The following is a 12,914-nucleotide window of genomic DNA, read 5'->3' on the forward strand; positions in this document are numbered from 1 at the left end:
GCTAAAATATGAGTCCATAATCCATAATAACATTTCCTCCAGTGGAAAAAGTGGTCTGGGCTGAATCAGGAGAGAAATCTGCACAGATCAAGTCAAAACGGCTCTAAACAAATATGTGGCTGGATTTTGATGTGAGAGACGACAGGAGATGGACTTTTTCACTGGCCGAACTTAGTGTTATTATGGATTATGGACTCGTATTTTGGCCAGAAGCAACAGTTTGAATGATGTCTTAATGCTGGATTAGTTTCAGCTTTTGTCTTCTCCAGATGTTAACTGATGGACTGGAGTGGTGTGGATTACTTGTGGATTATTGTGATGTTTTTATCAGCTGTTTGGACTAGAGACCTGCACTCCCGCGGGACCCAACACAACAGGGTGTGGCGCGGGACAACTCTTGATGGGCGAGTGCGGGTGCGGGATACGGGAGAATAAAATGATTCGCTGGACTCCCGCAAAATAGAATTGATCTAAACATAAAGTGTCTAAAACATATAAATTGATATTTATCTGTTGCACTAAAGCAAAAAGAACAACTAATATTAACATTAAAATGATTAACGCACAAACTAGACATAGCCTAGTTTCCATTTATAATGTAGCCAATCAGACACGGCTGTTGATTTCTGGAACGCAGTGGCCAATCAGAGGTGATCAAGTTAGAATCTACTCACCGCAGTGCTGAAATTGCATGCTGACAAATCCTCTCATTTTAGACACTGAAAGATTCATTGTGCATATATTTAGTATATTTAGTGTTATAACAGAGCTTTATGAGATTGCAATTAACTGAGATGTCAGCTTTTTGTGATAATAAAGGAAGTGTGCTGCTCGCATTCTGCCATGCCAAACCATGCACACAGCAGCCCATGCTTGCTTTCCGTAAAAAATAACAGTAGTTGTGAATGTTGATGCTTAGTCTAAATTAATATTTTATCGGTAGTAGTTTGTTATGTTTATGCTGGGATGTTGAGGAGCTTAGGAGATGTTACAGAACCATTTCATGTAAATTTCTTCAATGTACTTAAAACAATCTATATAGATTACTTTTTTGTGGGCGGGAGCGAGACAAAACATGAATGTCGCGGGCGGGATCGGGACCAGATAAGATATATTTCTGCGGGAGCGGGCGAGTGCGCAGTTCTCTAGTCTGGACTCCCATTCTGATGGCACCCATTCACTGCAGAGCATCCATTGCTGAGACACTGATGCAATGCTACATTTCTTCAAATCTGATGAAGAAACAAACTCATCCTAATCTTGGATGATCTGAGGGTGAGTGTATTTTCAGCTAATTTTCATTTTTGGGTGAACTATACCTTTAATGGCCCAAATAAGGAGTCTCTGTGATATTCTGGTCTGTAGAAATGGCTATTTTGTATTTTGAGCAAACTTCTAACCTAAAGTATGAACAATAATGTTGCTTGACTTAGCAAACATCACAATTTTTAAAAAATCAGCAGTATCTTTAATGGTTATTTTCTGTATTTCTTCAGATAGAGGAGGGAACGTTGCCTCACAGGAGCGCTTTGGGCTTCCCGGGCTTAGCTGGAGGATTCACTTTTTCAGTGTACGGTACGATGAGATCAATTATGTAGTGTTTGTGTTCTGTGTGATTCAGCCTTGTGTTCTGATGATCAATAAAATTGATGGATTTCAGCATTGATTTGTGACACCATGAAATAGAAATTAATGTACATACATACACTACCATTCAAAAGTTTTGGTCGGTTAGATTTTTTAAATGTTTTTAAAAGAAGTATCTTTTGCTCACCAAGGCTGCATTTATTTGATCAAAAATATAGTAAAAACAGGAATATTGTGAAATATTATTACTATTTAAAATAGCTGTTTTCTATGTGGATATATGTTAAACTGTAATGTATTTCTGTGATGTGCAGCTGTATTTTCAGCATCATTACTCCAGTCTTCAGTGTCACATGATCTTCAGAAATCAGTATAATATGCTGATCTGCTGCTCGAGAAACATTTCTGATTGTTATCAATGTTGAAAACAGTTGTGCTGCACAATATTTTTGTGGAAACCGTGATACATCTTATTTTTCAGGATTCTTTGATGAATAGAAAGTTCAAAAGAACAGAATTTATTTGAAATATAAATATTTTTTAACATTATGAATGTCTTTACTGTCACTTTTGATCAGTTTAGTGCATCTGCTGAATAAAAGTATTAATTTCTTTCAGAATAAAATTTGACTGACCCCAGACTTTTGAAGCGTAGTGTTTTTCTCTCCCCTGCTAGTTATTAGAGCTAAATAAAAATATTACATATCTGTGTTTTCAGACTTTTGACTACAGACTTCATAATCATTTGCTCTGAAATGCTTTAAAGAGTGATTTATTTTCAACCAGAGGAACCATTATTTCAACTAAACAGTCAGTGTAGCCAAATAGCTATAAATATTTAATGCAAGAAATAAATCTGCACAAATCTAGTTAAAATAATGCAAATTATCTATACATTCATGAAATGAAGAATCAGATTTAACCCCATTTTTTTAAGTTAGACATCAACTTTCTTAGTATTCGTCTATGTAATCAATTCATTATAAACAATATAACAAGAAAAATATAATAAAATATAAAAGTATGCCTGTTTTCTGATTAATATTTTGTAAAACGTGTATAGGGCTGCTAGAGACTTGAGGTATGTAAATATGTAAGTATATTTTTCCTGCGCAACTATATTTACATATCTGATGACTCAAAATGTGCAATGCATCTTTATTCCTCGAGGTGGCACTGTTTGATACACAATGATGACATAATTACCGCAGGCATAAAGCAAAATTAAACTGGTTTGACTGGCTTTACTGCAGAGCAATTACTGTATGCAATGAAATATAAATGTCACTGTCATTTGATGGTGGATGTGGTGAATAAGCTGCCAGTGATCAAAATATTGATTTTGAAGTCATTGAAAACGATAGTTTTGAGAATATGGTTGAGATCGTGAATGAGACAGGTGCTGAATGCACTGTGGAAGTGCACTCGGACGATGACAGCGATGGTTAAATCATCTGCTCAAATTGAACCCTTCTAAGTTTCAAAAGGTAACGAAATATGCTTTATTTTATTCTTCTGTAATTGTTCCTAAAATACCAAGAGGAATTTCTATTTTGCTATTGCAGCAGTTAGAAATTCATCCATGCTGGATATATAGGTCCAGGTCGCTAAGACCTGAATATGTAATAATGATTGGTGAAACATTCATGCATTTAAGGATTAATCATTTTAATTATTATGCACCATTATAACACTCTTTAAGAAATCAAATAAAAAGTGCATCAAAATTATTGTTACAAAATCATAGTGAATGTTCATGTAGCTTAATTCACCAGCAAAATCATTGTGAATATATTGTGAGAATTCCACATCCATCCATTTATTCCAGTATATTGCTCGTCATTTGTAACAGTGACTCTCTCTCTCTCTCAATTCAATTCAATTCAATTCATATTGCTTTATTGGCATGACATACTTGGGTACATATTGCCAAAGCATTGTACATAGCAGAATAAAAAATACATATAATATACATGCGTAAACAAACAAAACAAAAATACATGTAAAATACATCCATATATATATTTATATAAACATTGATGGTACTACTAATGCAGATGTGTTCACTCTTTAACTCTTAGTTTGTGGCATTTAGGAAGTAGGTCCTTCACCAAGTAATATTCTTAATTTGTGGTTTTCATGGAGCGACTGGAAGTCAGGAATGCTCTGCTGTATTTGACTGTACAGTGAGGCTCATTGGTTAGCTGGGCCAGTGTGTGCTGTGATCGGTTAGCTGGGCCGGTGTGTGTTGTGATTGGCAGCACTCGGCGCCTGGTCAGGAAATGTCATGCCCCTTACCATAGCCACCTGCGAGCTTCAGTGTAAATATTGCGTCAAAATCAAATCAATTCAATTTAAACCCGGATGATTGTAACCACTCTAAGTTCATCTGTTTTGGGAAAGCTAGCGTGTCTCCAACATAGTGATGACACTCGTTGCCTTCTCTAGTGCAGCTCAACCAGGTCTCGTCCCATTCGTCGATATTTGTGATATCACAAATCCCGGAAAATATGCATTGTAGTCCATCCAAACGAGTCGTTTGTTGTAGTTTTTGAAAAGTGATTTCTGTTAAATAAAATATCTCCTTTTGAAGTGGAATTTGAACTTTGTAACTTTGCAGATAATTTTTTATGCTCAAACAGCAAAATTAAGTCAAGTCAAGTCACCTTTATTTATTAATAGAGCTTTTAACAATACAGATTGTGTCAAAGCAACTGTACAGTATTAATTAGGAAAATATTGTGTCAATAATGCAAAATGATAATAGTGAACACTCAATTTTCAGTTAGAGGCAGTTCATCATTGAATTCAGTGATGTCATCATCCAGCTCAGTTCAGTTTAAATATGGCGCTTTTCCACTGCGTGGTACGACTCGGCTCGGTTTGCGTTTCCACTGCAGTTTAGTATCGCTATAGAGTGGGCGGGATTATTCACATGTCATTATAGTTGCGCCGCCTCTACTGCTGCGGCTCCTGAAAAACTTTTTCATTCCGCATCACTCCATCAAGCTCTCGCTGGATCCGCTCCTCAGCTATCAACGGTGGAACAGCTGTACTTCCTCAACAGACAACGAAACAGCCACTTTTTTTGTTGTTAGAAAAACGTGCGCTCGTTCAAAACAGTTGCGTTCGATCCTTCGCTGGCTGACTGTGTGGTACGACTCAGCTCAGCACGACTCAGTACGGCACGGCACGGCTTGACTCGGCTCGGTTTGCGTTTCCACTGCAGTTTAGTACCGATTTAGAGTGGGCGGGATTATTCACATGTCGTTATAGTCGCGCCGCCTCTACTGCCGCGACCCCTGAAAAACTTTTTCATTCCGTGTCGCCCCATCAAGCTCGCTGGATCCGTTCCTATGCTATCAACGAGAGGAATGTCTGTACTTCCTCAACAGACAACGAAACAACCACTTTTTGGTTGTTCGCTGGCTGTGCTGATTTAAATCTAGCGGTTCTGTTGTGTTTGTGGTGCAAGTTCAGTGACGCAGGTAGTGACGATTCTCTCCGGCCAATCCGTGATCAGCAGAGTTTACACGTCACGTTTTGGTAATGGTATGGTTCACTTGGAACCTCAATGGAGGTGGTACTAAAAAACTGGTGGTACTGTACCCAGTGGAAAACCCTCCAAAAGTGAACCGTACCTTTGAACCATGCTAATGCACTTCCATTAATGCCAACAAAGTTTTCTAGTCATTTCTAGTCTAATCAACATTACAGACTAACTAAAGTTGAAAAAGTGAAAAAGCATAATAGGACCCCTTTAAAATGTCATAGTTGTTCTGGAGACCTTCTGGTGTTTTAGATAGAATTAGCAAGTCGTCTGCATACAGTAAATATTTGACTTCTGTGTGGAATAATTGTAGTCCTGGACTGTTTGATTGGTCCAGTAGATCTGCCAGTTCATTGATATATATGTTAAATAAAGTTGGGCTGAGGCAGCAGCCCTGTCTAACTCCTCGCTGTTGAGAAAAATAGTCTGTCCTTTGCTGTCCAATTTTTACTGCACATTTATTTTGGTTATACATGTTTTTAATTAAGTCATATATTCTACCCCCTTTGCCACTTTGAATGATTTTATAAAACAATCCATTATGCCAAATGGAGTCAAAAGCCTTCTTAAAATCTAAGAAGCATGCAAATATTTTCCCTTCTTTCTTTTGGTGTACATGTTCATTTATTAACGTGTGTAGTGTGTGAATATGGTCAGTGGTTCGATGTTTAGGGAGGAAGCCAATTTGAGATTTGCTGATGACATTGTGCTGCTTTAAGAAAGATGAAATCCGAGAGTTGATTATAGAGCAAAATGCTTTTCCCATATTACTGGTTACACATATCCCTCTGTAGTTATTAGTGTCTGTTTTGTCTCCACTTTTAAAGATGGGATAGATGAGTTCTGTGTTCCAGACCTCTGAAAAAACGCCTGAACTCAAAATCAAGTTAAAAATTTTGAGCAATGCAATCTGAAATTCAGGAGAGCTGTTTTTAAGCATCTCTTTTTTCTGTTGTCAGGGCCACAGGATTTCTTACATTTGAGGGATTTCAGTTTTCCAATAAGTTCTTGTTAGGTTATTGAATATTCTAGTGGATTTTGGTTGTTTTTGATACATGATTCAAGAGCATTACATTTTTCAAGAACTTTTAACTGGTTGGGATTATTCAGAGGGTCAGTTTGATGTGTATAGAGCTTCTCAAAATAATCTTTCCAAATGTGACCATCTTGTATAGCAAGTTCTTGTGGCTTTGTATTGTTTAGACTGTTCCACATGCTCCAGAACTGACCCTGATCAATTGTGTTTTCCATCTTCTGAAGTGTGTTGTTATAATAATCACATTTCTTCTGTCTCAGTGTGTTTTTGTATTGTTTCAGAAGATCTGAGTGCTTTGAGCGTAATTCTGAGTTGACTGGATCTTTGTGTTTTTGATTTGAAATGAATCGTAGCTCTTGTCTTATTGTTTTACAGTCATGGTCAAACCACATTTCAGAAGGTTTTTGTTTAGCTCCATTTTTGTGTTTATATGTGGTAGTTTCATTTAAATTAGCCTTTTTTGCTATATCTTCAAAAATGTACCTGGTAATATGTTTAATTGCTAAATGTATTCCTTTCCGATTATTATCATATGTTGAATTGTTAAACAGTGTTATGGAATTGACTATTTCATTTGACTTCAGTACTTTTATATATGTTTCAGCAGCACTACGAGTCCATCTATATGGTGTTTTGAGTTTATGTAGATGAATTGGCTTTTTATGAATTTCCCTTGATTTGCTGTTTTCCCCTTTAATGAGAAGATTGATCTGGCTGTGATCAGACAGGGGCGACTGGGCTTTGACGGTAAATGCACTGAAATGGGAAGGGCTTATATTTGATATGGCATAATCTACAACACAGTTCCCGAGATCTGAGCTATATGTGAATTGTCCGCAGGAATCTCCTTTGATTCTACCATTGAGGATATAAAGACCTAAAGTTTGACAAAGGTGGGCTACCTCTTTCCCGTACCTATTGACTCCAGTATCCTGGTTATTTCTTCTAGGTAGAGTACTGAAGAGATCTTGGGGTATATGTGTGAACAGATGTTTATCTCCTGAATTATCAATATAGTCTAATTCTGAACCAGTTTGAGCATTTAAATCTCCACATAGTGAAATTGTCCCCAGAATTTGATATTGATTCATTTCTTCCTGAAAAGTGTGGAATACTTCATCGTCGTAGTATGGGGAATCTGATGGAGGAATATAAATCCCACAGATAAAAAGGTCTTTATCTAGAATTCCAAAGCTTTTATCCAATTTTAACCAAATGTGATCTTTGCCTTGCTGTACTGGTGATGTAAAAGGGGCAAGGTCATTTTTTATCCATATGACTGAACCTCCAGAATCTCTACCACGATGTATTTATACATCCATGAGATATAGTTTCCATGAGGGCACTATGATGTAACTTGCAGGACACTGAGTGCACACATCTGATCTACACCATGTTTCTGTTAGAATTAGGATGTCAGCATTTGTGATGCTATTTAAAAAATCTGTGTTTGTGCTTTTTAATCCAAATGTTTTAGAGCACAAACCCTGAATATTCCAAAAGCTAATATTAAATATAATATAAACTATAATAATATTAAAGCTAATATAAGCTCTCTCTGTCTCTCTCTCTCTCTCTCTGTGGGCGAGCCGGACGCCAGCGGATCCGCGAGGCTCAGCTGAGAGAGGAGGACCAGGCCCTGCGGGAGGAGAGCCTCAGACATGGAGACATGGTGTTTGTGGACGTGGTGGACACCTACAGGAACGTGCCTTTAAAACTGCTGCAGTTTTATAAATGGTTAGTGCTGCGTTTTCATTTAGTTTAATGTATTGAAATAATGAAATAAAAATGAATTAAAACTAATAAAAATGACTAAAACACAATAAAATTACTAAAACTTAACAAAAATTACAATGAAAATGAATATATAAAAATACAAACGAATTGAAAATAATTGAAAATAAAAACTATAATAGTATGTAAATGGAAGTAAAAAAAAAGAAAAGACATTTATACTTCTGTTTAGCGTTAGACGCATTATATCTCAATCTTTTTTAACAATTCAAATGTATTTACTCTCACTTTTGATCAGTTTAATGCTGTAAGACTGATTAATTAAACATCGTGTCATTCTGACATGATTAACATTGCCTAATAGACTTGCCCATCTGACAGAAATCTGCCTGTCTGTCAGTTATATATGTATATATATTTATATACATTTTTAAATATAAAAAAATATAAGTGACAAAACATTTCCTGGTAAAAGAATAATTTGTTGAAAGGAAGTATACTTGCTATTCTTATCTAAAAATATAAATTGTTATATATATATTTTATGTTAATTTTTATAGTTTTTTTTCTATAACATATTTTACAATTTAATGAATTTTTTGGTGACAACCTTTTTCTGGTAGAAGGATAATTAGCTCTGTTTATCAGCGTATCGCATCAGAGAAGAGCTTTGATCTCATTATTTGGCCGTTGTTGATCAGTTTCAGGCAGAACTGGGCCGTGGATCGTGTGGGGAAATGGCAGGAGCTGGAGTACGCGAGTCCAGCGTATCCGGCCTTCGCCTGTGGATCTGGATACGTGGTGTCCAGGGATCTGGTGCAGTGGCTAGCCTGCAACGCTCAACATCTCAAAGCTTACCAGGTACCGTCCTCTCCTCATGTTACCTACAGATCAAAATATCATGAGTTTGTTTGATGACCTTCTTCAGAATACAAAAGCACTGTTTGTTGGAGTTACCCAGCATGCAGCTATATTATATTAAACAACTCCTCTGCACTGAGATCCATGATAGCAAAGACATGCGTGGCACCATCAGAAGCCCGTTGATAAGCAATGATTTCTTTTCCGAGCGGAGTAATGATTTGATACCGAGTTTAGCAGAGATGAGATCAATGCTTGCCTCATGAGTTTGTTTGATGACCTTCTTCAGAATACAAAAGCACTGTTTGTTGGAGTTACCCAGCATGCAGCTATATTATATTAAACAACTCCTCTGCACTGAGATCCATGATAGCAAAGACATGCGTGGCACCATCAGAAGCCCGTTGATAAGCGATGATTTCTTTTCCGAGCGGAGTAATGATTTGATACCGAGTTTAGCAGAGATGAGATCAATGCTTGCAGATACGTCAGTAACGATTTAGTTCGCTCTGAATCTCACACATTTGTTCTGGACGCCGAGTCTCTAATCCGTTTGTCTCTGCTGAATTCATTCTGATGATGGACACAGTAGCTTGACGAGGTTTTTCAGCAGGTAAATGTGTTTCTACAGGGAGAGGATGTGAGCATGGGCATCTGGATGGCTGCCGTCGGACCTCACAAATATCAGGTGAAAAAGACGTTCATTTTCAGCTGCACACCTTCAGAAACCAGCTACTCTTTAATCAATATAATCAAAGGCTACCTGTTTAATATTTCAGTTTTTTCTTGATGTTTATTTTGGATTTTATATATTATTTATTTATTTAAAATTAAAGGCAGGGTAGGTGTCTTGGTTCAAAAACATTTTTTTTAGGTATTTATTTATTTTTAGGTATTTATAAATACCTATAAAATTTATTTATAGGTATTTATATTGTTTGTGGAAGGCGTAGGGCCATAAAATGTTTGTTCAATCAAAATATTCGGTCCGAACATTACGATAGGCTGTCCTGTCTGCCTGTCAAATATGTATTTGCATACCACTGCACCCTGTTTGCAGTGAAAGGCGCTATTATTGTAATATTATGCACTTTGTACTGTAATGTTTTCTCAGCGGTGAATGAGACGTGAGGTAATCTGACAGCGTTGACGCCGTCTCTCATCGTCTCGTTGGTTAATCTCCGCTCTGACGGAGCGTGTTCATGTGTTTTGGAGGAGGCGTGACTTTGGAGCGTGATTACGCATGGAGGGTTGGATCTTGCTTTCAAAGCTAGTTTGCTATTGCTAGCTTCTCCGAAATCGCCTACCTTGCCTTTAATTAATTAATATGTATATAAATAGCCATATAAAATCACACACACATATATATATATATATATATATATACACATATATACACTTGTCAACAGTTGAAGTGGATCAAAACATTTAATCAAAGTTGTCCTAAGACAAGAATGCATTTTGTTTTTAGGACAACTTTGATAAAAGGTTTTGATCCACTTCAAATGTTGACATATATATATATGTATGTGTGTGTATATATATATATATATATATATATATATATATACACACACATTTACACATTAATATGTATATAATAGCTATATAAAATCTAAAACATATATATGTATATATGTTTGTATGTCAGTATTATACATGTTAAAATACTTTAAAATATTTATATAAAATTATAGACATTAATAAATAAAAAATTAAATACATTATAAACAAAAATACTTATATTACTATATATTACTGTACTATGATATATATACTTATATATTGAAATCTATATTTTATATAATATTTAAATTAAGCATTAATCAAGACCGAGTGTACAAATAATATTTAAATAAATATGTATAATATGTATGTATATATACACACACACACACACACACACATATATATATATTCTTGCCATTACTTTTTTGTGTATAATGCCTTTGCAATATTGTATGTAAACACAATCATGCCAATAAAGTACTTCAACATAAAAAAGAAATAAAACTGTAAATTCTGTTTTTATGGGGATGAACACAAATTGCTTGTTAAAGTCATATAGGGTTTCCTGCAGCACATAATTACACCGGCTGCTACATGTTGATTTGTGCAGCAGTTGCAGCCCCTGTTTATGGGAGCATTTTTGCCATTCTTGTATTTGTCCGTAAATAATTGAGTTTACATTTATGCATTTGGCAGATACTTTCATCCAAAGCGACTTGCACTTGCAGCTCATGCATTCCCTGGGAATCGAACCCATGACCTACAGCAATGCTGTAGGATGAGAACCGGTTGTAATGTAGTGTGTGTTTGTCAGGATTCAGGCTGGCTGTGTGAGAAGGAGTGTTACGTGGACATGCTTTCGTCACCACAGCACTCGCCGCAGGAGCTGCGCTCGCTCTGGGACAGGAAGAGGAAGTGCGGCGATCCCTGCGGCTGCGCCTGGACCGAACACTGACACATGCATGTTCACAACGAGCACTCGGCTGACGGGTTTGAGATCTCTCTTCGTTTTCTTGACATGTTCCCCCACCCGTCAGTACGACACACTAATCATGTTTACTTGTCCTTTATAAGCCTGCTCTGTTATGCCGGCTTTGTAGCTCCACCACCAGATGTCAAATTAACACAGGGTTTGAGAATCGCCAGGGCAGCTTTACCTGTGCTTCCTCATTCCCTATCTTTCTGTCACTTTGCAGCCGCTTTGCGTTCTCTGTTGCTGAGAGATCTTGAAATCGCAAAGCATGCAAATCCTTTTCACTGCTTTTATCTTAGCTGCAAGCCAAAATTGTTACACTGAAACATTCATTTATGAACAATAAAACATTACAACAGGATTGCAAATGTGTCTGTGTGCTTACAAATCAACATAAAGCAACTTCCAATGGCATGACACTACAGGTGAGAACGGTTTAAAATGTCACTTAGAAGATACTTTCCCAGTTGATTGTTTAAATATGCAAATAATGCATTATCTAATTAAGTATGCACTGATTTGCATATATATCTAGAGCAAAAATCTGAGCATTTGAAAAACCTGGGTCAAAGTTCTTGTTTGATTTTGTTGACATTTTGGAGTTAACGGTTTGGAATTTTGGAATTCTCTTTTTTTTTTTTTTATCACACCATAAATCAAGAAAAATTCCGTAAACAGCCAGAAAAAACATACATTTCAACAAGTATATAAAATCATGCGAACGATAAATGATCGAACCCATCTGTAAAACAATTCTGAATATTCTGAAGATGAAAATAAAATCGTAAAGTCTGGTGTATGTAAGTGTTAAGTAAAATAAATTTAAAATGTTCAATTACAATACATAACCTTAAAGCTGTTTTTATTAATGAATGAAATGTATAAAATCAAGTGAATGTTATATTTTGGTATCAATTTTGGTGTATGTAAGTGTTACTGAAGTGGAGAAAAAAATTATTTTGAGAAAACAGCCTTTAAAAATATGTATTGTAATTGAAATCTTTAGACGCAAAGAAATAATGTGCAATAACAAAATCAGGCAAATTATATATATGAACAAACCTCTCTGTGAAAACCTTTAGAATATACAGTAGATGGGAATAAAACGGCCTTTAAAGATAAGTATTGTAATTGAAATCTACAGATAACGTGCAATTAAATAAACACTTAAAAGTGTTTTTGGATGTTTTCTTTTTCACCAGTCTGAAACATTATGGAAGCACAATAGCCCAAAATTGACTGTTGTATGAAAAACAATGGGGTTTTCTTTGTCTGTAGTGTCTTGCCTTATTAGAAATTCTTGGATTTTGAAGGATTCTTGGATAGCTACTAAAAAGTGGCTGGTGAACTAGTGTCTCATACTGTTGCTGTTAAACTTTAAAAAAAAAAATCACTTGGCAGGAGGTAATATGAGGTTACAGAGCTGTAATGTGGTTTGTTTCATATTTAATGCGTCACTGCATCCAGATTTACCTCAAATATAGAAATATCAGCAGTGAGCTCATAATTCATGCTGCTCGCTGGTATTTGCAAAACTTTCTCATCGTTTCTCTCCACATGATGTCAAGAAATTATACAAAACTGAAATGAGAAATGATGTTCGGGCTGGTTGTTTTTCACATCTCCTTTTTGCCATTTCATGGTATTCCCTGAATCATCTGGAA

General features: G+C 36.1%; 1 protein-coding gene across 1 annotated transcript in view; it reads left to right on the forward strand.

Annotated features, from left to right (window-relative positions):
• The window catches only part of b3galnt2 (beta-1,3-N-acetylgalactosaminyltransferase 2), a 37,726-nt gene extending 26,096 nt beyond the window's left edge, over positions 1-11,630 (forward strand). The window contains exons 7-12 of the mRNA XM_016241240.1: positions 1,497-1,575; positions 3,645-3,646; positions 7,726-7,914; positions 8,556-8,768; positions 9,400-9,456; positions 11,092-11,630. Coding sequence (XP_016096726.1) covers positions 1,497-1,575; positions 3,645-3,646; positions 7,726-7,914; positions 8,556-8,768; positions 9,400-9,456; positions 11,092-11,232 — 681 coding nt within the window. The 3' untranslated portion in view covers positions 11,233-11,630. The remainder of the gene's footprint in view (positions 1-1,496; positions 1,576-3,644; positions 3,647-7,725; positions 7,915-8,555; positions 8,769-9,399; positions 9,457-11,091) is intronic.
• The last annotated feature ends 1,284 nt before the right edge of the window (positions 11,631-12,914 follow it).

The sequence above is a fragment of the Sinocyclocheilus grahami genome, unplaced genomic scaffold (genome assembly GCF_001515645.1).
Source record: "Sinocyclocheilus grahami isolate Dianchi unplaced genomic scaffold, SAMN03320097.WGS_v1.1 scaffold616.1, whole genome shotgun sequence".
Classification (NCBI taxonomy): Eukaryota; Metazoa; Chordata; class Actinopteri; order Cypriniformes; family Cyprinidae; genus Sinocyclocheilus; species Sinocyclocheilus grahami.